Raw genomic sequence first — 24,450 nt, forward strand, 5'->3', positions numbered from 1 at the left:
CTTTCAACATCTCGTGGAGTCAATGCCAAGAAGAATCGCCACAGTATTGAAGGCAAAAGGTGGCCCAACGAAGTATGGATGGGGTGGTCATAATAATCTGGCCACTCATAATAATATATATCCTATGTTCAAAGGCTATTAAATTGCATTATTTACCCATATCTTTAGAAAAAAATCCCTTCTACTGTCATGGTAAACAACCTGCTTCCCTGTTTATAATGGTCTGGCCCTCTAGCAACTTCAGCGTGAAATTATAGCTAATTTGCCTACAAAGGTCAGGTGGTCATAATAATCTATATATATATTGGAAAATGGTAATATATTTTACATGCTTTTCTCCATATTCTTTTTCTTAGTATGTCCTGTCACTCCAGATTGCAGAGAATATACAAAGATAATCCTCATTCCTTAAATAGCTTCATAATACTGTACTTTGTGTGGATGGTTAAATATATGTAGCCAATTCCTTATTGGTGGTCATTTTGATTGTTTTAGTCCTTAACCACTGCAGTAGTGCTGCAATGAATAGTTGTAGTGCTGTCTAATGTATGTCTTTTTTCACATATTATTAGAACCACTGTATTTTAACACTAATTTCCTCAGAGGGATTTTTGTTTCTTCTAATTATTAAAAAACTAGTAGCCCTGCACATGAATCCATATGCCAGTAGCTTGCTGCCACCCTCCTGTAGCTCCCCTCGGCCCTCCCTCCCCATGCCTCCCTCCCTCATAGCTTGCTGCCCTTCCCCCTCCTCTAGCTCTCCACTTCCCGCTTGTAGCTCGCTGCCCCACCCTCCTGCTGACCCGTGATCCGGTCATTACGTGGTCGGTCATTATGTAATGACCATTTGCATATTACATATTTATTATATAGAATATACTGATTATAAAAAAATCTAATTTCATTTTATTAAAAAATAAAAATATATTAAGAGAGAGGTAAAATCATCTGAAATTCATGTTGCCCAGACAAACAATATTTTGGTGTATATGTGTACCCTTTGCTTTGAAAATATTTTTCAGTTCCTAAGTTCAGATCGAATACTATTTATTCAATGAATATGTTGAGATCCTATTGTATATACCTGTTTAAGTTTTTCTTTGCCATAATAGTATAAACATTTTGCTTGTTAACACAAACTTTTTGTAAACATTTCTAACAGCTGCATGATATTATGCTGTATTGATTTTTACAATATTGTCCTTTTTAAAATTTTATTTCTCATCACCATTTAGCCACTCTATGCACTCTTCTACCTCTACCCACCCCTCTTCCTCCACCCTGCACCATCACTACACTGTTGTCCATGTCCATGAGTTCTCTCTCTTTTTTTTCCCCCTCAATCTCACTACCCCCTTCAACCCCACTCAGAGCTGTCTGCCTGGTCTCTTTCTATATAAGTCTGTCTGTTTTGCTTGGTAGTTAAGTTTGTTCATTAAATTCCACAATGAATGAAACCGTATGATACTTGTCTTTTTCTGACTGGCTTATTTCACTTAGCATAATATTCTCCAGGTCCATCCATGCTGTCACCAAGGATAAAATTTTCTTCCTTTTTATGGCAGGGGAGGATTCCATTGTGTAAATGTACCACAGCTTTTTTATCCACTCATCTACTGATGGATCTACTGGGCTGCTTCTAGATCTCAGCTATTTTAAATACACTGCAGTGAACTTAGGGGTACACATGTTCTTTGGAATTAGTGTTTCAGGTTTCTTTGGCTTAATTCCCAAAAGTGGAATTGCTGGGTCATAAGGTAGTTCCATTTTAATTTTTTTGAGTTAACTCCACAGTGGCTACAGCAATCTGCATTCCCACCAACAGTGCACAAGAGTTACCTCATCTCCACATCTTCACGAGTACTTGTTGTTTGTTGATTCATTGATGATAGCCATTCTGACATGTGTGTACAATATTGTTCTTAATTATAGTACGGTGGTTAGACATTTAAGTTGTTTCCTTTTTTTTTTTTTTAAATCCCGACCCAAGTATATATTTTTATTGATTTGAAAGAAGAATGGGGAGAGAGAGAAACATCAAACCCTCAACCTTTTGGTACACACGTGAAATGCTCCAACCAACTGAAAAGCCCTGCCAGGGGCGCCCCCACCCCTTTTTTAATGTATTTCATTAAACATTTCACATAATCCCTGACGGGTTTGGCTCAGTGGATAGAGCATCAGCCTGCGGACTCAAAGGTCCCAGGTTCGATTCTGGTCAAGGGCATGTACCTTGGTTGCAGGCACATCCCCAGTGGGGAGTGTGCAGGAGTCAGCTGATCGATGTTTCTAACTCTCTATCCCTCTCCCTTCTTCTCTGTGAAAAATCAATAAAATATACTTTAAAAAATAAAATAAAATAAAAAAATAAACATTTCACATAACTTTTCCCCTATTTTTAGGGTTATTGGTATCTGGGAATAAAATTATTGGATCTAAGGTTAAAAGCATAATTAAAGTTTTATCTTGCCAACATTTTTCCAAAAAATTCTGTGGATTTTGATAGCAGCATCAAGTGTTTTGAAAAATCTTTGATAATTTGATAGGTTTAAAAAGGTATTTGAGGTGGAATATTTTTATGTGCCTATCATTTGTATTGCCTGATATGGGTCTTAACATGTTTTTGCCCATTTAACTTTTGGGCTTCTATTTTTCTAATAAGGTGGTATGAGTATTTTCTTACGTGTTAATAATGGTAACCATTTTTCTGTCATGTTGCAAATGTTTTTCAAGTGTTTTAATTTGATTAACATTTACATACTTCAGTTTTACATTTTTATGTAGTCAATTTTAGATATTTTTCCTGGTTCTTATTAGTAGGCTTGTTCTTTACTACCCCTCCAAAGAAAACAACTGGTTATTTGATCATTATTCACCTCATAAAAATCAGCATTTGCATTTAGTACAAATCTTAATATTCAAGGGGGTCAAATACAATTAATATTTATCCAGAAGCAATTATATGTCAGGCATTTTACATGTTCTCTATCATGAGTATGACAGTTTGTCTTTTCTTCAAATACTGTAAATATCTATGTGTGAAAATATAGATGATTATATTATAGCCTCTTGAAAACTGTAAGTAGTATATTATTTTGCTTTTAGTATCTATCATGGTAATTAACTATAAAAATGTATTTCACAAAATATAATGAGTTTTCCTCCCCCTTCCTTAATTGTAGGGGAAAAAGTGTTTCTTCTGGTTGCTAATGTGAATTGTGGACTACAGATACATAGAGAAAGCAGATTGCACAGACGTGAATATTTTCACCAGGATCTAAAGACTAAAAAATTTCTCTTCAGGCTTGTCATGGATTTTTCTGGACAAAGGAATCTGTGAAATTATGTGAATAGAGACTTTTTTTCAAAATCATGGGGGAAAGAGAAAGTCCAGACACTGACCAAGAAAATAAGGCAGATAAACACCATTACTATTATTGTTCATCTGATGTTGAAACTACACCACAGTCTTCTGGCCGGTCATCGCTGGTCAATCCCTCCTCACATAGTAAGAAAAAAAATTCTAAAAGACAGTTTTCGGATAGCGAAGTCCATCACCAAGGTAAGCATTTTGTAAGAGAGTCCAGTAGACCTAGAAGACTCATTTTAAGGACTTAAGGAAAGCTTGCATGAATAAAACTCTTCTATTAATATGTTTATTAATATATGCATGGAAATGGGCTGTTTACAGTTTGAATAGATTATATTTTTGTAAATTTATATAAATGGTGCTTATGGCACTGTATTAGCTTTTGTTATATTCAAAGTCATAATATATACAGAAGAAAGAACCATAATTAAGGCTCTTCATTTTGTTTTCTTCCTAAATAAATGCTTATTTTGGAGTTTTAGAGGTACTATAAAGGCAAAAAAAAAATCAAAATGTTTGTACTTTTGTCTTCAGTTTGAAGAAGTTGTGAAAAGCATCGATATAAAGTGGTTAAGAGGCATTTTAGATTTGAGTAAAATTACTTCCCCAGGGTAATATAGTGCTACTGCAAAAGTTCAGACTTGAGATCACCATTCAGTTTTCTATTAAACTGTGTTATAATGGAAACAAGATTAATAATTATAAATAAGTTTTCTTATTAAAGTGTTACTAGTCTGGAACTAGTATTAATACACATTTGACTAGATAATATTATAGAAACTCTTCATTTTAAAAAATCCCTGGTCAAGAAAACCCCAATGTATACTTAGTAACAAAATGTGTAAGGACTACAAGTACACCATAAAAATGAGCTAAGTGAGGTGGTTATAGTCTGTGCTAATAAATGCAGCACAGATGTAACAGCAGTAGCTTAGAATGGTGAGAATTGAGATTGCAAGGCAAGGAGTGGTGACATTGGAATCTGAAAAGGAAAACAGTAGCCAGGTCATGAAACACCTTGAATCCTATGCAATATATTGATTGTTTCTGTGGGAGAATAGCCATTGAAAAGATTTAGGCAGGGGTATAATTAAAATTACCTATATAAATTTTTACTTTGAAAAAATAATATTTGCTTTTTAAAAGCAATAAGAACACATGTTTCTTTCAAAAACAACCCTTTCATGGACCCCAGATTTAGCTTCTCAGAGATGTTCATATTTTTAACAATTGGGTGCTCACCCATCCTTTGTTCTTTCCCTTCCTCCCTCCTTCCCTTGTTTTTTTTTTTTCCTTCTGCAGGATCTTAGTCTCTTCCTCTAGCCATTTCAGTGTGTGCCTCCTTGTTTTGATTTTGTGGTTGAGATCATTACCTGATATTAAACTTTTGCTCTACATAATTAAGAACAAACAGACCTTAGGGTTGAACCTTGAGAAATGTGTATTTATTCCCAAGAAATAATTTATATACCTAAGGAATTATTGGTAGGAATATTTGGATTGTTCAGTCCTCCCCCAGAGTGTTTTGGAGGCCACCCAATTAAGGAGTCGGAACTTCTTAAGCCTTATCTTATTTGAGAAGATAATTGAGAAAAAGCTGTGAAAAAGTTCTAACATCACCTATAAAAATTTCAATTATTGTCTTCCCTCTGACTTGCAGTTTTCTGCTTTGCATTGTCTTCTGAATTAAAACCTGTGGTAGTTTAATTACATTAGATCTAACAATAGGACTAAACTTATACCTTCCCTTAAACACTAAGTTAATTTCCCTTGGTTAACGTTGCAATCACCAGTGTAGACTAAACTAAGAAAAGAACAAATATGATTAAAACAGTTTCTTGGCCCTGGCAGGTGTGGCTCAATGTAGAGCATTGGACCCATGCACCAAAGGGTCACGGGTCCAATTCCCGGTCAAGGGCATGTACCTAAACTACAGCATTTTGAACACTTGAATTTGTGGGTTTGCATGTTTTGGGGTGTTTTGTTTTTTAATTTACTTTTATTGACTTCAGAGAGGAAGGGAGAGAGAAAAAGAGAAACATCAATGATGAGAAAGAATCATTGATTGGCTGCTTCCTGCACGGCCCCTACTGAGGATCAAGCCTGCAACCCCGGCATGTACCCTTTACTGGAATGGAACCCAGGACCTTCAGTCCTCGGGCCAACTCGCTATCCACTGAGCCAAACTGGGTAGGGCTGGGTTTGCATGTTTGATAGCAATTCTTTCCTTTCTCCTTTTTCAGCATATTTTATTATTTTAAAACTAGAGGCCTGTTGCACGAAGAGATTCGTGCAATAGGCCTTTCTTCCCCTGGCTGCCGGCACCAGTGTTTTTCCGGCACCCGGGACCCAGGCCTTTGGTCTGGCCGCAGCGAGGCTTCAGGCTTCAGTCGTCAGTCTTCACTCCGGCCAGAGCCTTCAGTCTTCGCTTTGCGCCTGCGTATGCAAATTAATCGCCATCTTTGTTGGGTTAATTTGCATAGTTGCTCTGATTGGCTGGTGGGCATAGCGGAGTGACACCAATTTGCATGTTTCTCTTTTATTAGTGTAGATATAAAACTGCTCTATCAGAAGTTGGATATATAATGATAAAATTAAGAATAGTTTAGGACATGCATGTTTGTATATTACACATTTATTCTACTTCTTTTATCAGTAAAATATATTGGGATTTTGGTAGATACATAGTTTTCCCTTATTATATGTTTTTTCAATGTCATATTTTATTTTTAACTCCTGGACGAAGAAAAAAATCATTATTTCCCCACCCTTCTTTTGGTGGTGACTTATGGTGCAGATGAAGAATGATATGGGAGTCAGTCAGATTCTCAGACCTGTTAACACTACATTTGATCTTGGTAGTTTCAAAAATGAAAATAAAAAAGGTAGATGAAAGCTGGTATTTTTTACTTCAGGTTAAGTATACTTTTGCTAATCACTTTGTAGTCATATAAATAGAATATGCTAAAAGTAAATGTTCAGATTTTTAGTATGTCAAAAGTTGGTTGTAGAAGCCCTTTCCATCTGACTGAATACTTGAAGTAAAATGTTAGTAGAAAGTTTTTATTCTGATTTTTACATAGGCTTCAACTTTGAAATAAAACAAGTTTCTATTTATAGGAAATCTTGTTTGCTGAGCAATATAACGTTATACATAAAAACCAGAGATTTGGAATTATTAAAGTTCATCTTTTGTACAATCATTTTTATGTATAAAGTTTCTGTCCTTCCAGGAGCTGAGTACATATTCCATAATAGCGTATAGACACCAGCTCTCTGTTAACTTGGTATGTTAGAAAAGCAAGAACCTTGAAATGATGGACTCTCCAATTTAAAATTGGAGCATTGCTGTCCAATGGAAATATAATGCAAATCACAAATGCAAGCCATACATATAATTGTATATTGTCTAATAACTCACATTTTAAAAAGGTGAACTTAATTTTAATATATTTTATTTAACCCAGCATATCCAAAATACAGTTAATATAAAACATTGTATGTGGAATATTCTACATTCTTTTCAAAGGCAGAAGTGGCTTAATTCCAGGCTACATTTCACAGCTATGGCATATTTCAGTTTGTACCACCCATACTTCCCATTTCTCAGTAGCCGCATGTGGCTAGTGACTACAATATTGTATAGTTTCGAAATTGCAAGTAGCTTTTCCTTTATTTCTTTTTATTACCACTTCCTTTGATGTATTTAAGCATTATTAGAGCTGGAATCCCAAATTAGTATGTATGCAAACACTTTCTTTATAATCTTTTTAATGAAACTTTATAATGTTAAATTGTAAATGCTACTTGTTAATCTTTGCTTATTTACATAATGGAATCAGGGTCTTCCTGGCTGGTGAGATGGGTAACAAAAGGTTGGATTTTTAAGGGGGGTTTTGTTGTTTTTTTACTCTGGAATGCATTTTCTTCTTGAAAAAATGCAGTCACCTTGGAGATTAAAGTTCATTATTCTTAACTGTGACAAATATCCAGCGCCTCTTTAAAAGGGAAGGTGTTCTGTATAAGGAGGCCTAAGTTTAGTGAACTTTTATAAAAATAACAACATTACAGATTTCTGTGATATGTTGGGATCTCTAATATGTATACTTTAAGGATTTCATATCCTTATATTTTTAGAATGTAGTATTTAGTTTTTATCTTGTTCTCAAATTATGTCAGATGTTTTTTATATGAGCATCACCCAAAAGAAAGCCCCTGAGAAAGCATTTAGAATCACATCTGTACTGCTGAAGTATTTTTTCATTTTCAGTCACTAATAAATGGGATTAAGTTCTTATTACTGGCAGAGAATATTTGTGGAGAACTTTGTTTTACAAGCATACTTCATTTAATCTTCAAAACAGCATAATTATGTGGTATTATCCTCATTCTGTGGGTGGGGAAAATAGATCTGGGAAGGTTTATTGAACTGACCAAGGAGTTATTAGGTGGTAAGTCTTAGTTACAAACCCAAATCTTCTCACTGTTCAACATGTTGTCATCCTCTTCACCAAATAAAAAAGCAGAATTCTAATTAATTTAGAGAAAACTTACATTTTCCTATTTCGAATACCTTGGCACAAATGACTTGAATATCACAGTTTTGTCCAGTGTTTATTAGGCACCATGCTAATGCTCATGAAGCCCATGTTTGAATTTCTGACTTGTCATCTTCTTATAAAGTTAAAAATGTAAATGCTGATATTACCATTCTTTAAATTAATGTCAAACAATTCCTTATAAACTATTGTTATATCATTTTTATGGATCAGATTATTCTTTAACTTTCTTTAAAAGATTCCAAACCTTTCTTAATAAAAACATTATATTAAGAGCTCTAAATAACTAAATATTGTAAAATTAGATTTTAAGGAACAAAATAACTAAATAATATTATGGATCCACTTGTTAGAATGAAAAATAATATATTTGGTACAGCTTTTTTCACTTTACAATATTACTGTTTATTTTTTAGCCCCTAAGAAACCAAGTCCTAAGGGTCCATCAAACAGAAAGGAAGTCCGAGTGGGATTTCGCTCCCAGAGCCTGAATAGGGAGCCACTTCGGAAAGATATTGATCTCGTTACAAAACGGGTTCTTTCTGCAAGACTGCTAAAAATCAGTGAATTGCAGAATGAAGTGACTGAACTCCACATCAAGTTAGCTGAGCAGCTAAAAGAAAATAAGGCTTTGAAAAGGCTTCAATACAGACAGGAGAAAGCCCTGAATAAGTTTGAAGATACAGAAAATGAAATATCACAACTTATTACTCGTCATAACAATGAGATCACAGCACTCAAAGAACGCTTACGAAAATCTCAGGAGAAAGAACGGGCAACTGAGAAAAAGGTGAAAGATGCAGAAGGTGAACTGTTTAAGACAAAATTTTCCTTAAAGAAACTGAAAATGATCTCTGAAGCTAGACACCTACCTGAGCGAGATGATTTGGCAAAGAAACTAGTTGCAGCAGAGTTAAAATTAGATGACACTGAGAGAAAAATTAAGGTAAAATTTCTACAGCTTCTAACTATGTTGTATTATTTTTCATTGGATATTTAATGTGCTCTATTAAGATTGCTTATTGCAGTTCATCATTTGAAGACTTTTTTAGTATTATCTTCTCAGTAAGAAATTAGGAAAAATTTAACCTTATATATTTAAGAGAAAGATGCAAAAGATTAAGGGCCACATGTTAATAGATGAATGTTTAATTCTGTGGGTCATAGTAATTTGGGGGAAATACAGTATTTGGTTATCTGATTGTTTCTCTAAATTGAAAATACTATATAATAGCTGTAGTGTATGAAACTGACATTTTGGAGCCATTGTATAGGAAATGCCACATACGTTCTGTTTTTACTCCTCTCAACATTTCTGAAAGACATCTTTTGGGCAGGTGTGCCTCTACTCCCCAAAATGAAAACTGATATGAGAGGTAGGTGGAAGAATGTTGAGTTATTAGTCTGAGAATACAGCAGATCTTTATAAAATTTTTTTTCTTGAAATGAAAGAGGAAAATGGTACTATCCCATCACTGTTACACAGGGAACTTACATTAGACTAGAGGCCCGATGCATGAAATTCATGCAAGAATAGGCCTTCCTTCCCCTTGGCTGCGGGCACCAGCTTCCCTCTAGCACCCAGGACCTGGGCTTCCCTCTGGCCACCTGCAGGCACCCGAGATCTGGGCATCCCTCGCAGCCCTGGCTTCGTCCAGAAGGATGGAAGGAAGTCCAGTCTAATTAGCATATTGTGCTTATATTATCATAGATACTACCTTCTAGCAATAACATATCAAACAGAAGCCCTGAGTTAGGACTTAGAATTGCTAAGAATTGCCACACAGTTTGGAAAACAAAGGTAAGGAAAAGGTATGGGAATAATGCCTGCTGAGAGAGCTGTCTGAGGAAGGACAAGTCAGAACTGTAAATGAATTAACTTTTTGCAATGTATTTAATACATGGCTGAAAGGGTATTTTTTAAAATCATAAATGGAAGTTAGATTTTGTCAAATACCTTTTCTGCATCTATTAATATCATATAATTTTTAAGCTTCAGTTTGTTCATGTGGTGCAACACATTAATTGATTTGAGGATACTGAATCAGTCTTGCATCCTGGGAATAAATCTCACTTGATCTAGGTGTATGACATTTTTAATGTATTGCTCAGTTTTGTTTGCTAATACTTTGTTGAGGATATTTGCATCTATGTTCATCAGGGATATTGACATAATTTTCTTTTTTGTGGTTTTGGTGTTAGGGTAATGCTGGCCTCATAAAATGAGTTTGGAAGCCTTCCCTCATCTTCACTTTTTGGAGTAGTTTGAGAAGGATAGGTATTAATTTCCCTTTGAACCTTTGGTAAAAATTCTCCTGTGAAGCCATCTGATCCAGGGCTTTCTTTGTTGGGAGTTTGTATATTAAGGATTTGATTTTGATAGTAGTTATTGGCCTATTCAGATTACCTGTTTCTTCCTGATTCAGCCTTTGAACATTGTATGTTTTGAGGAATTTGTTCACTTCATCTAGGTCAAGTAGGTCAAACTTGGGGCTGTAGAGTTTGACATACTTGATCTAGGTTGTAAAATTTGTTGGCAGATAATTGTTTCCTATTATTTCCTTATAGTCTTTTGTATTTCTGTGATATCAGTTGTCACTTCTCCTATTTTATTTCTGATTTTATTTATTTGGCCCCTCATTTTTCTTGATTAATCTGGGTAAAGTTTGTCAAATTTGTTTGTTTTGGGAGAATCAATACTAGGTTTTCTTGATTTTTTTTTTTTACTCTATTTTGTTATTTCCAATCTGATTTTTAAAAAAATATATTTTATTGATTTTTTTACAGAGTGGAAGGGAGAGGGATAGAGAATTAGAAACATTGATGAGAAAGAAACATCGATCAGCTGCCTCCTGCACACCCCCTATTGGGGATGTACCCGCAACCAAGGTACATGCCCTTGACGGGAATCGAACCTGGGACCCCTGAGTTCACAGGCCGACATTCTACCCACTGAGCCAAACCAGTCAGGGCTCCAATCTGATTTTTATTATTTCCTTCCACTACTCATTTTGGGCAAAGTTTGTTCTTTTTCTAATTCCTTTAGGTGTAAGGTTAGATTGTTTGAGATTTTTTTTTCTTGAAGTAGATGTGTCTTGCTGTATATTTCCTTCTTAGAACTATTTTAGCTATGTCCTATACATTTTGGGTCATTATGTTTTCATTTTCATTGTCTCAAGGTATTTTTAGTTCTTCCTTGATCTCGTTACTAAACCATTCATTGTTTAGTATCATGTTATTCAGTTCCATGTGTTTAGTGTGTTTTTCAGTTTTCTCCTTATACTTGATTTTTAATTTCATACCATTATGATCAGAGAAGATGTTTAATATGATTTAAATCTTCTTAAATATTGACATTTGTTTTGTGGCCCAACATGTGGTCTATCCTTGAAAATGCACTTGAAAAGAATGTATATTCTGCTGCTTTGGGGTGAAATGTTTAAAAGTATCAATTAAGTTTGTATGGTCGAATGTGTCATTTAAGATGACGTTTTGTAGTTGATTTTTCCTTCTAGATAATCTACCCATTGAAATCAGTGGGGTGTTCAAGTCCTCTACTGTGACTATTGTTGATCTCTCCCTTTATGTCCCTCAATATTTGCTTTATATACAGGGTGTCCCCCCAAAATGTGTACACACTTAACAGTTGATAGTGCAGTTGATGTTTCTTTTCAGACTTAACCCATTGAAATCAATAATTATTCTAAGTGTGTATACATTTTTGGGGGACATCCTGTATTTAGGTGCTCCTACGTTGGGTGTGTAGATGTTTACAAGAGTTATATCCTCTTGTTGAAATGGCCCCTTTATCATTATGAAATGCCCTTCTTTATCTGTTTGAACAGCCCATGTTTTAAAGTCTATTTTTCCTACTACAAGTATAGCTACCCCAGCTTTTTTCACTTTCATTTGCATGAAATAACTATTTCAGTCCTTTATTTTCAGTCTTGGTGTGTCTTGCAATCTGAAGTGGGTCTCTAGTAGGCAGTATAAGTATGGGTCTTGTTTTTTGATCCATTTAACTACCCTGTGCCTTTTGGTTGGAACATTTAATCCATTTACATTTAAAGTAATTTGTGATAGGTATGTACTTTTGCCATTTTGTTCATTGTTTTCTGATTGTTTTTGTAGTTCTCCTTCCTTTCTTATTCTCTTGTATGTTGATGACTTTCTGTTCTGTTGTGTTTGGATTCCTTCTATTTCTTGTAGATTTTTGGTTTGTGGTTATCATGTGCTTCATATACCAAGCTATGTTTATTTCTGTCTATTTTCAGTTGAAATCACTATATGTTTTATTCACCTCCTCTCCATTTATGTGTTTGTTATTATTTTTTTACTTCTTTTGTGTGTGTCCCTTAATTTGTTGTTCTCATTACACATGATCTTCCCACTTTGCCTCTTAACCTTTGTATTAGCTTTGTAGTTGGTTAATCTACTGGTTACCAAGTGTCTTTTTCAGTGAGAAATTTTTTCCTATATTATTCATATTTTGTATCTTTCGTAAGTACTTAAAGAAGTTCCTTTAACATTTCTTGTAATACTGGTTTAGTGGTGACAGACTCCTTTATCCTTTTCTTGTCTGGAAAACTCCTTATCTCCCTTTCTATTCTAAATCATAGCCATGCTAGTACGGTAATCTTGGTTCTGCCAGTACCTTCTCATCTGCAGTTTGTATTGAAAAATCTGCTGATAGTCTTATGGGAGTTCCCTTGTATATAAATAATTGTTTTTCTCTTGCTACTTTTAATATTCTTGCTTTGGCATTTTACTCATATGTTTCATGTGGGCCTTTTTGAACTTCTTGGACTTGTATGTCTATTTTCTTAGCCAGGTTAGGGAAATTTTGGTCATTATTTCTTCAAATAAGTTTTCAATCCCTTGCTCTCTCTCTTGTCTTTCTGGTACCCTTGTAATGCAAATGTTGGTATCCTTTATGTCCCAGAGTTTCCTTAAACTATCTTCATTATTTTTTCCAATTATTATTTCTTTTTGCTTCTGATTGGGTGCTTTCTGCTACCATGTTACAGTTAGCTGATTCAGTCCTCTTTCATCTAATCTGTTGTTGTTTCCCTTCCCCAATATATTCTCATTTCTGTTACTGTATTCTTCATTTTTGACTGGTTCTTTAATGGTTTTTATCTCTTTGTTGAGGTTCTAAGTTCATGTATTCTTTCCCTAAGTTAATTGAGCATCCTTGTAACCAGTGTTTTGAACTCTGTATTGCTTTTCTCCTTTTTGTTTAGTTCTTTTTGTGGACTTGTGTCCTATTCTTTCATTTGGGACATGTTTCTTTGTCTTCTCATTTTGGTTTCCTCCCTTTGTTTCTGCTACATTTCCCAGATCTTTATTTTTTCCTTCTTTGTGCAACTTTGGGATTAATTTGTTTTTTGTCTAGTCCATTGAGGTGTAAAGTTAGGTTGCTTATTTAAGGTCTTTCTAAATTCTTAATGTATGCATTTATTGCCATAAAGTTTTCTTTCAGAGCTGCTTTTATTGCATACCATAAGATTTGGCTTGTATTTCCATTTGTATTTGTTTAAAAGATAAATTTTTTTTGAGATAATTTTTTACTTCCCTTTTTTTCTTTGACTCAATAGTTGTCTAAAGTGTGTTGTTTAGTTTCCACTTAGATTTGTAGATCCTCTCATTTTTTTTATTTTGAAATCAGTTTCTTGCCATTTTGGCTAGAAAATATAGTTGGTATGATTTCAGTCTTAAATATGCTTGGATTTGTTTTGTTCAATTATATGATCTTTCCTGGAGGATGTTTTATGTGCACTTGAGGATGTGTATTCTGTTGCTGTTGAATGGCATGTTCTGTTATATCTCTTAAGTTCAGTTGTTCTAAAATGTGGTTCAATGCCAACATTTACTTATTGATTTTCTGCCTGGCCAGTCTATTCATTGCTGATAGTAGGGTATTAAAGTCTCCTAGTATTACTGTATTGTCTTTTTCTCTGTTAAAATTCATTATTATTTGCTTAATATATTTCAATGCTTGGGCATTTGGAACATATAATATTTATGATTGATTGATACATCTTCTTGATGTATTGACTCCTTTATCATTATATAATGATCTTCTTGGCCTCATGTTACCCTTTTGGCTTGACGTCTGTTTTGTCTGATATAAGGATAGCTGCCGTCTTCTGATTTCCATTTGCTTGGAATATCATATGCCATCCTTTCACTTGAGTCTGTCTGTGTTTTCAGAGCTAAAATAAGTCTCCTGTTGGCAGCATATAGTAGGGTCTTGTTTTTTTACTTATCCACCCACTCTGTACTTTTTGATGGATAAATTCAATACATTTATATTTAAATTGATTATTGATATGTAAGGATTTACTATCACCATTTTACCTTTTGCTTTCTGGTTATTTTGTCTTTTCATCTGATTCTGTCTACCTTTGTAAGTTTGGTGGTTTTCCATGGTGAGTTGCTCAGTCTCCCCACTTTTTTTATGTTACATATCTCTGGTTTAGGTATTTGCTTTGTGGTTACAGTGAGGTTTACATAAAACATCCCAAAGGTAAAATAGTCCTTTTTCTGCTGATAGCAATTTGTTTTTATTCACTTATAAATGTTTCATCTTTTTATCCTCCCCTCATATTTTTTATGTCACAAATTATCTTTTTATGCTGTGATTTTGTTACCAAGTTTTAGTAGCTGTAGTTAAACTTTATGCTATAATTGTTTAGTATACTATTTTTAAAAAGTTATAGTTTTCTAATTCTATCACCTTAATCAGAGTTTTGTGTACTTTTGTGTGTGTGTTTTTGGTTTTTTTTTCATTTCAACTTGAAGAGCTCCTATGTTTGCCAAAGCCTTATTTCTCCTTCATATCTGAAGGGTAACTTTGCTAGATGGAGTATTCTTGGCTGGCAATTTTAGTCTTTCAGTCTCTTGAATATGTCTTTTCATTCTCTTGGCCTGTAGCATTTCTGCTAGCAATTGACTGATAGCCTACTGGGAACCCCCGTTTTTTTTTTCATTTCAACTTGAAGAGCTCGTATGTTTGCCAAAGCCTTATTTCTCCTTCATATCTGAAGGGTAACTTTGCTAGATGGAGTATTCTTGGCTGGCAATTTTAGTCTTTCAGTCTCTTGAATATGTCTTTTCATTCTCTTGGCCTGTAGCATTTCTGCTAGCAATTGACTGATAGCCTACTGGGAACCCCCGCCTCCCTCCGGTTGCCTTTAAAATACTCTGTCATTAACTTTTGACAGTTTTTTGTTTGTTTTTGTGTGTGTTTTTTTTCCTTTTTTTTCCCTCCTGTATTCCCCCATTCAATCTTGTCTGTGTGTTTTTTTGTGTGTTTTTTTTTCCTTTTTTTTCCCTCCTGTATTCCCCCATTCAATCTTGTCTTCCACAAACAGACAGACAGAAAGGGCAATGACACTTTTTTCTTGCATCTTAACTTTTGACAGTTTTAATATAATGTGACTTAGAGAAGGTCTTTTTGTGTTGAGATAATATGGTGTCATATTAGCTTCACGGACTTGAATGTGCAGTTCCTGTCTCAGGTTTGGGAATTTCTCAGCTATTATGTCTTTAAATAAGTCTCTGCTCCCTTTTTCCTCTTCTTTTGGTTCACCCATTAATTTTGTGGTGGCTCTTTTAATGCAGTCTAACAGTTCTTATAGGGTTTCTTCATACCTTAGTTCTCTTTCCCATCTGATTTGCTCTATTTCTAGTGCTTTGTAATGCATTCATAACTGTTATTGAATTCTCTAGCTTCAGAATTTTTGGTTCTTTTAGAATTTCAGTATCTTTGGTAAAGTACTTTCATCCGTTTTATCCCAAAGTCATTGTATTGCCTATCTGAGTCTTCTTAGAGTTTGTTGGATTTTCTTCATAACAATCATTTTGAATTCTTTATCAGTGATATCACAATATTCCATATTTTGGTCACTAGAATATTGTCATTTTCTTTTTGTGATATTATCATAATTTTTCATTGTCTGATGAAAAGTCCCTCTGCTGCTGCATTTGACATAGTGAACACCTTTGTTCACTTTGATTCTAACAGTTCAATAGGTTCTTAATTAGGAACCTTTCTTTTATTAAAAAAAATTAAAAGCTATTGGGGAGGTTATGTGGCTTTAGGTGTGCCCATATAGGGGGATCCTCAGAGGTTTATGGGTGGATCTTTTCCCAGTATCCTGTTGCCTACAGGAGGAAACATATTCCTTCAACTCTCTTTGTCTGCCTCTTCCCTTTCCTTTTCATCCACCTAGTGAGTCTGGTCTCTTCTTAGAGCAACGGGTTTCTCCAGCTGCAGCATGCACAGCAGGGCAGACCTTTCCATTCACTACCTTCACTGCCTCTGCCAGAAAGGTTATGCTGGCCTACCTCTGCTGCCCCTCTCTGGCTCTACAGCCTTCTCTGAGACCCAGTCCACCCACTTTTGGGTGTACAGATGGATGGATCTCTTGAGTTTCCTGGTGTGCTGGGCAGAGAAGCACTTTTGTTTCATTATGGATGTCTGATTAGTTGTAAGTCCAAAGGGAGAGAAAAAAGGAATGACTCAAGCCACCATGATGCTAACATTACCTAAAAGAAAATGTTTTAACATAAATTCTTTCATAAACTTCATGAAACATGTTGAAGAACATGGAACTGCCCATTGTTTTTATTTAAAATATTTTGCAAGGTAATCTCTGTACCTTGAATAGTGCTGTGTAATTACAGTTGTCTTCGTATCTGTTTGGCCAATGATTCTCATCACATCCTTTAAACTTTCTTTTGCTCCCAACTTAAATCACTTTTCATGTATGCTTCAGACAAATGCTTAAGAAATTATTTATAAATCATTGTGAAAAGCAAAGAAAGGAATAATAGCTAAGTATTAAATTGTTGGTCAGTCTATTTTATAGCTTATTTTGTTTATGAACACTAATCTCAGCTTGGTTTCCATGTCTTGTACAGTACTGCTAAAAAAAATCACTTTGATGCTAAGTGCATTGTTTTATTGTTGAATTATTTTTAAACACTTTTTAAAATGTGTACACATATCATAGGAACTATCAAAAAACCTTGAACTGAGTAGTAACAGTTTCCAACGACAGTTGCTTGCTGAAAAGAAAAGGGCATATGATGCTCATGATGAAAATTAAGTTCTTCAAAAGGAGCTACAACAACTGCATCATAAGTTAAAGGTAAGCATTTTATTTTAAATCATTATATTCAACCTATAATATTTATTAGATGAAAACTTAATATTTTATACAGTGGTACAGTATAATTTACAAAATTCCAATATCATCTTCAGCACTTATAGAGACAAGGTTTGTTGTCCAGCCACCGTGGCTCAGTGGTTGAGCTTGACCCATGAACTAGGAGGTCTTGGTTCGATCCCTGGTTGGGACACATGCCCCGGGTGCAGGAGGCAGCCAATCCTCCATCATTGATGTTTCTGTCTCTCTCTCTGAAATCAATAAAAACATATATCATTACTGTATTCAATGTTTCATTTTTGACATAACTTATTTAAGTTATAAAATCCTGGAAGAAAATTATGGAAACTAGAGTTTTTCTGTCACATGGTTGAATAATTCAGTGTTCTTCCTCAGATAACCCCATGCTTAATTATTTTTAAAGTTATTTTTTAAGTAATGCCCTTTCATTTTCATAGTTTTTAGAGGAAATATTCGAATTAGTTACTTCGTTAAAACAGGTATTCTTTCCATTCTCTCCTGAGCTCATTGATGGGTTGAAATGTGCAAAATTTAGTGTTTAGACATTACCTTGCATAGAATTTTTACTCTTTTAATCAAATTATCAGAGAAGGCTATAGTCCCAAAATGAACAAGAATACTTTTCTTTTTATAAAAAAAAGATCTAATTTTTAACTTAATAATTTATAACTCACATTTGAGAGACACTAATTAAATTCCTTGTCTCTGTTGCTGAGCCTGGAAGACAGTTTAGGTAGGACAATACTAGCTCTATCAGGTAGGAATGTGTAGAAAATTAATTTTGCCTTATTTTCTCTCATTTTTTTAACTGCTATTACATACTGGATTTTGTAGGGAGAATCATTGCTCTACCCTAACCTGAAGGTCCTAGAGACATTCCTTCCTATAGTTAGGTAGTTATAAAGGGAAGCTGAACTAGATATTCCAATTGGTAAGTAAAGTACCAATTGACAACATGAGGATTTTTGTTTTAAACTGAGAATATATGTCCTTAATCGTATTGGGTTTGTTTTCAGGAAAAGGAGAGAGAACTGGATATAAAAAACATATATTCTAATCGTCTACCAAAGTCTTCTCTAAAGAAAGAAAGAGAACAAATATCAAGAAAAAATGGTATAGTAGCGATTATTGTTGAAAAACATGTGGTAGCTGTTAGTAATAAAATAAATTCTGAAATAGAAGGAAGGCAAAGGGGAAAGAACTTCATTGAAATAAAATTTAAGTTTCCTTTAAACTACTGACTAGTTTAATATTAAATAGTTTTCAGAAATTCTTTCAACTTTATAAAGTTTTTCTGAGTTCACAAGTTATATTTTACATAACTTATAAAAAATTTTCTTTACAAGCATACCCCAAACTAGATATTATAATGTAATGAACCTTTATTTACGTATCACCTCATGTTAACAGCTGTACGTTTTACTAATTCGATATTATAGTATAATGAACCTTTACTTACATATCCCCTAACTTTAACAGTTATACATTTTACTAATTGTATTACTTTTCCCCAAAGTATTTTAAAGCAGTCATTTCATTCCTAAATATTTTGTTATTGTTATGCAAATACATTTATCTTTTTTAAAATAAAGGTATAATTTCCCTCTTCTGTAAATTACAAAAAGTTAAAAACATAAATTTTGAAAATGCTTTAATAGGATTTACCTGTCAGAATTGTTCGCAAGTTATGTAATTGCCAGTAAATCCTAGAAACAAAAATATTAATGTGAGTAGTCTTGGAGCTGAGCAAAATATGCATTATCTCATTTAGATGGTAAATATACATACGAGCTGAATTCCATATATCTTAGCACTGTTTAATACAATTAGAAAAAGTCTTTTATAATTTTCATGGTGTTTCAAGCTGCATGCCAGAGTGATTTTACATACCAGTGTACAAAAGGAGTGCAAACCAGTGAAGACTTCACGCTGGAAGAATCGCCTATTATTCCACAAACAGCTATGTGTTATGAAAACAAATGGGAACCCGAACTTCTTCCTTTGGTGAGTTTAGCAGTATGATTGGATACCCAATTCAGGGTTTGAAGTTATTCCTACAACACAAAATCAAACGTTTTTAAATTTCAGCAGTGACACTAATGCTACATCTGTAAATATGCAACTCGCCTTTCAAAGAGACAGATAACATATACATGTATATTTTATTAAATTGCTGTGGATTGACTCTTAGTTCACATTGCATCTTTCAGATGCTTCAGAAAGGTTGATTGTACCATCTGGGTTGGAAGTAGAAGGGAAGAAAAATTTACCAAGTGCCTTACCTTGTGTGTACCAAAATAGTCCCTCAAAATCCTTGTTTTTATGTTTAAAAGCAAATTATAGTAGCTTTCAAATGATTTATTAGAATTTGACTGCATTTAATTTGGGGGGCCTTCTATGTAATAGAATGTTGGAAGTTAGATGAAAGCTGAGCAAAGTAATTGCCATGAATCTGACTTTATACCATTCAAATTAGAGTGACATTCCGTGGGTCTGTGTTGGACCTTCATTTCATAGGACTTAACGTTCTGAATACCAGAAGGTACTTTTCTCTAAGAGGTTTTTCTCTTTAGTTTGAAATCCAAAGGAAACATGTAGCAGAGAGCCATCATATTTTACATAATCCTTTATTTTTGGGCCTTTTGTAAGTTTTCCCGTGACCCTGAGATCTCTTCTTGAAAGGATGAACTTTGTTCCTATGAATACTCTAGTTTTTTATTTTGTTTTACAATTTAGACAAGTTAGCTCTATCATTGAGACTAGACATCATGTTAATTTTTCTTTTCAAAAGGGTAAAATATGGAATAACAAAGTAATTCTTTTTTAAACATTGATTTCAGAGAGGAAGGGAGAGAGATATAGAAACATCAATGATGAGAGAGAATCTTTGATTGGCTGCCTCCTGCACACCCCCTACTGGGGATCGAGCCCGCAACCTGGGCATGTGCTCTTGACTGGAATCAAACCCAGAACCCTTTAGTCTGCAGGCCAACGCTCTATCCGCTGAGCCAAACCATAATTCTTAACTTAAAGAGAATAAAAATATTTGGTGTTTAGAAGATTGAGTAGCAGGAACAGCAACTTGATATAGTGAAAAGAGGATAGCCTTGGAATTAACACTGCTTTTTAGTTAAATTCTGGTTCTGACATTTGAGTTGTATGGCTTCTTGGAGTTGCAATTTCCTAATTTATACAATGGGGGTGTGTTACCTTTTAGGGTTGTTGTAATAACTAATAATGAAGTTTATGAAGCTCTTTAAGACTGATCCTAACACTTTTAAAGGGCCTCAGCAAATGGAAGGAAGTTAAAGTACAGGCCAAGTTGCTTTTAGAAAGAGACTCAGAATACAATGGCTCAGATAGAGTGAAGGTCAATGAGGGGTCCAGAATAGGTAGACAGCTTTATTTCATCCTTTGTCTTACTGCTCTTCCATCTTAAAGAGTGTAGTTCTCTTCTCTATGCTTGAAAATGGCTCACCACCCCTATGAGAAGGAGGAATAAGGAAGTAAAGGGCAAGCAGCTTTTGCTTTTATACATGTGATCAGAAGTTGTATACATAGTACTTCCACTCCTACCTTATTGGTCCTGTCTAGCTGCAAGGGAGGCTACTCAGTGTAGTCTCCAGTTAAGCAGCCCTGTTCTCTGCTAAAACTCTTTTATGCTTGAAAATGGCTCACCACCCCTATGAGAAGGAGGAATAAGGAAGTAAAGGGCAAGCAGCTTTTGCTTTTATACATGTGATCAGAAGTTGTATACATAGTACTTCCACTCCTACCTTATTGGTCCTGTCTAGCTGCAAGGGAGGCTACTCAGTGTAGTCTCCAGTTAAGCAGCCCTGTTCTCTGCTAAAACTCAAGTATTTTGTAACTAAAAGGGAGGAGGGGAAGATGGATACTAGGGGACAGTACTCAACTAACACAAGTCTACTAAAAATACTAATAGACATTTTACTCTTAAGAAAAATTACACACCTGAAAGGGGCATCAGAAACTAGGAATTTAAGTTGATATTTTTATTTGATTTAAATATTACAAATTTATTAACTGAAGGCTTTGGGCCTAAAGGTATAGGTGAGACTCAAATCTTAACATAAACTTGAGTCAGTAATTATCTCTGCCTGTGTTATAATTCAGCACCATCTCTGATGGCCTTTATATTTAGTTAATAGCTTTTCTGGTTAACTGAATTAATCAGATTTTGTTGTGAAATGTACAAAGCAAGGATATTTCTGAAACTTGTTTCTTCAGAATTTTATGTAGGGTATTGACTTATAAGAGCAGCGGTTCTCAACCTGTGGGTCGCGACCCCTTTGGCGGTCGAATGACCCTTTCACAGGGGTCGCCTAAGACCATCCTGCATATCAGATATTTACATTATGATTCATAACAGTAGCAACATTACAGTTATGAAGTAGCAACGAAAATAATTTTATGGTTGGGTCACAACATTGAGGAACTGTATTTAAAGGGCCAGAAGGTTGAGAACCACTGTACTAGAGGCTCGGTGCATGAAATTTGTGCATGGGTAGGGTCCGTAGGCCTGGCCGGTGATCGGGGCCAATTGGGACCTTCATGCCGCGCCGCCCCCTGGTGGTCAGCACACATCATAGCGAGGTCGCGGTCAGTCAAACTCCCAAGGGGACAATTTGCATATTAGTCTTTTATTATATAGGATTGGTTTTGATATAGCTTATAAATGCTTTTTTTAAAAATATGTTTTATTGATTTTTTACAGTATAGCTTATAAATGCTTCTTTAAAGTAAGAAATAAACCTGTGTGCTTTTGCAGCATCTTTCAAAGGATGTTACTTCTGACTTACTGAAAAACTTGCTTTAATTTCTCAGTTGGTATCACGCTTAATGGGAGATAAATCTACAATATTTAAGTAACCTCTCCTTTTTTTTTAAACAATGTGTAATAGGACCTGAAATCTCAAGAGAAAGATGAGCATGAAGAAGCAGGGATTCTAAACCCAGTTGAGGAAAGAGAAGAAAATTTTGTTAAAGATCAAAGAAGCCATGTTGTAAAACAAGAGGTTGAGAAGCTGGAGGATGGTGAGTTTGTTTAAGCAAGTGATGAGTCAGCATCCCTTGGGAAAGGGCTAATATCCCCTAATGTCTTCCAGCTGAAGAGTGAGTTGGATATACAGAACAAGAAAAGATTAATACAGTGGTAGGGAATAATGACAAAGTTACCTTCAAAAATTCAGGCGAAGGGAAAGAATTTACTTGTATATTAATTAAAGTTTGATTAAGATATGACTGAAGTACAACCGCTTTATTGTCTTGACCTTGAAACTCTCTAGTCTAGTGTGTAGACTAGCCCAAGCATTAAAATTAATGAATTGTGAGGTCCTGAATATATTCCTATAATTTTTCATTGATTTTAGTAAGTTAATCTTTAACATGTTCAACCATTAGTGTGGAAGTTTAGTGAACCAACCCACATGATTTCAGATACTATACATGATGCTCAGGAATAAAATTATTTCCCTCTGGATAAAAGGTCTTAAAGGTATAGATGAGGCTAATCCTTTGATTGTATTTTATTATGTAGTAGCCGCTTACAGAGAAATCCTTTTTTCCCCTCTTAAAGTTAATGGAACATAAAATTGTGAGTACTGGTAATTGTTACTTAAATTAGTGTATGGATTTAAAACAATGTAACAGTTGAATAGAAGCTATTTTTACATCACTATTGGCTAATCCAGAAAGGATTATGCTTTCACATGTTAAACTATAGAATAGACAATTAGGTGTTCTGTTCATTCCTTTCTAGGTACCAGGAAAAGGAATAAAGTAATAGACTGTCACTTTTCTTTGTCCTTTTTGACTTATATTTTTCCTGGAGTTCATATGGAATGATTTCTTACATCAGTAAGAATGTTTGCCGTTCTTACATATGTTAATATTTTTAATTTGTTTACCTGGAAATCATTTCAAAATTATAGCAAAGTAACAATAGCCAAAGAACTGTTTTTCTCCAAAATAAGGACAGTCTCTTAATATCATTTCATTCCAGTATAGTTTTCAACCTCAGTAAATTTTACTTTGATACAATCCATTTCTCTAATCTGCTGTCTACATTCGTTTTATCAGCTGACACAGTATTGTCCTTCATAGCATTTTTAAAAATATTTCATGAGATTGATACTACTGATGAATACAGACCCATTTTTTAAAAAATAGAATGTTCATTTGTAGTTTATCTGAAGCTTTCTCTTAATTAGATTCAGGTTAATGCATCTTCTGTCAGAATATTACGTAAGTGATGTATCTGTCTCAGGATATGACATCCATTTTTTAAGTTTAAGATAAGTCTTCCCCATCCATCCCACCACCCTCCTTATGGTGTCCATTTTCAATATACTGATAATGCCCAAATTAAATAAAGACTGTTGTTTTGTAAAAGATGAGAGTTGAGGTTTTACATTTAAAAATATTGACTGTTATAAATTTCAGTTTTAAAATTTGATTTCATACAGAATGGGAAAGAGAAGAACTTGCTAAAAAGCAAAAAGAAAAGGCATCTATGCTGGAGATAGAAGAAAAGCCAGCATTGGAAACTGGAAGATACCAAGTGGAAATGTACCAAATTCAAAATATTGATGAAGAGGAAGAAGACAGACTAAAGAGAGAACTGCTGCTTGCTAAACTGAAGGAAATCAGCAGGGAACAAGAGACTCTGAATCTAAAATGTCCTTCTCTGCCGTTGCTACCTGATTTGGAATCTAAACTGCACTCCCCAAAGAGAAGCCCCAAACCATACCTGTTCTCTGACTCCTTAGAGAGATTCTTTAATGGGCATCATTTACAAGACATCAGTGTTTTAACTGCAAAAGGAGATGGTCAGACTCCAGGAAGTATCAGGAGCCCACTCTCTCCAAATGAGCTTGCATTTGGCAGCTATGTGCCTTCATTTGCAAACACAAGGAAGTCCAGTCCATTTAGCCAAAAAAGTAGCCTTTTGGATTTCCAAAGAAACAGTATAGAGAAACTTAGTAGTAAAGGCAGTGCAGATTTAACCACAAGAAGAGAGAAAAAAGCCAGTCTGATGGAACAGCTATTTGGTACCAGTGCCAGCAGCACCGGGTCCTCTAAAAGCAGTGACCGGAGTTCTCTTGCTGCCAACAAGGGAGACTCTGACCCTTTAAATGTTCTCCCTGGGGACAAAAGCAGCAGGGGTGGAGAACTTGATGAAGATGACTTTTTCCTCAGTGAAGGAAGAGGTTTTAATCCAAACAGACACAGATTAAAAAAGGCAAACCATAAGCCAGTTGATTCTGTAGAAGATGAAATTGAAGAAGCACTGAGATGAGTAACT

At 34.7% G+C, this 24,450-nt stretch overlaps 1 protein-coding gene across 2 annotated transcripts in view; it reads left to right on the plus strand.

Annotated features, from left to right (window-relative positions):
- The window catches only part of LCA5 (Leber congenital amaurosis 5), a 39,588-nt gene extending 15,144 nt beyond the window's left edge, over positions 1–24,444 (plus strand). The window contains exons 2-8 of one of the 2 annotated variants that reach the window (XM_014541785.1): positions 3,183–3,562; positions 8,346–8,875; positions 16,950–17,087; positions 18,143–18,239; positions 18,991–19,130; positions 22,049–22,181; positions 23,612–24,444. In XM_014541785.1, the coding sequence (XP_014397271.1) occupies positions 3,373–3,562; positions 8,346–8,875; positions 16,950–17,045 (816 nt within the window). In that variant the 5' untranslated portion in view covers positions 3,183–3,372 and the 3' untranslated portion in view covers positions 17,046–17,087; positions 18,143–18,239; positions 18,991–19,130; positions 22,049–22,181; positions 23,612–24,444. The remainder of the gene's footprint in view (positions 1–3,182; positions 3,563–8,345; positions 8,876–16,949; positions 17,088–18,142; positions 18,240–18,990; positions 19,131–22,048; positions 22,182–23,611) is intronic. The other variant, XM_014541786.1, reaches the window with a different exon arrangement.
- The last annotated feature ends 6 nt before the right edge of the window (positions 24,445–24,450 follow it).

This window comes from Myotis brandtii, unplaced genomic scaffold (assembly GCF_000412655.1).
Source record: "Myotis brandtii unplaced genomic scaffold, ASM41265v1 scaffold2790, whole genome shotgun sequence".
In the NCBI taxonomy this organism is placed as follows: Eukaryota; Metazoa; Chordata; class Mammalia; order Chiroptera; family Vespertilionidae; genus Myotis; species Myotis brandtii.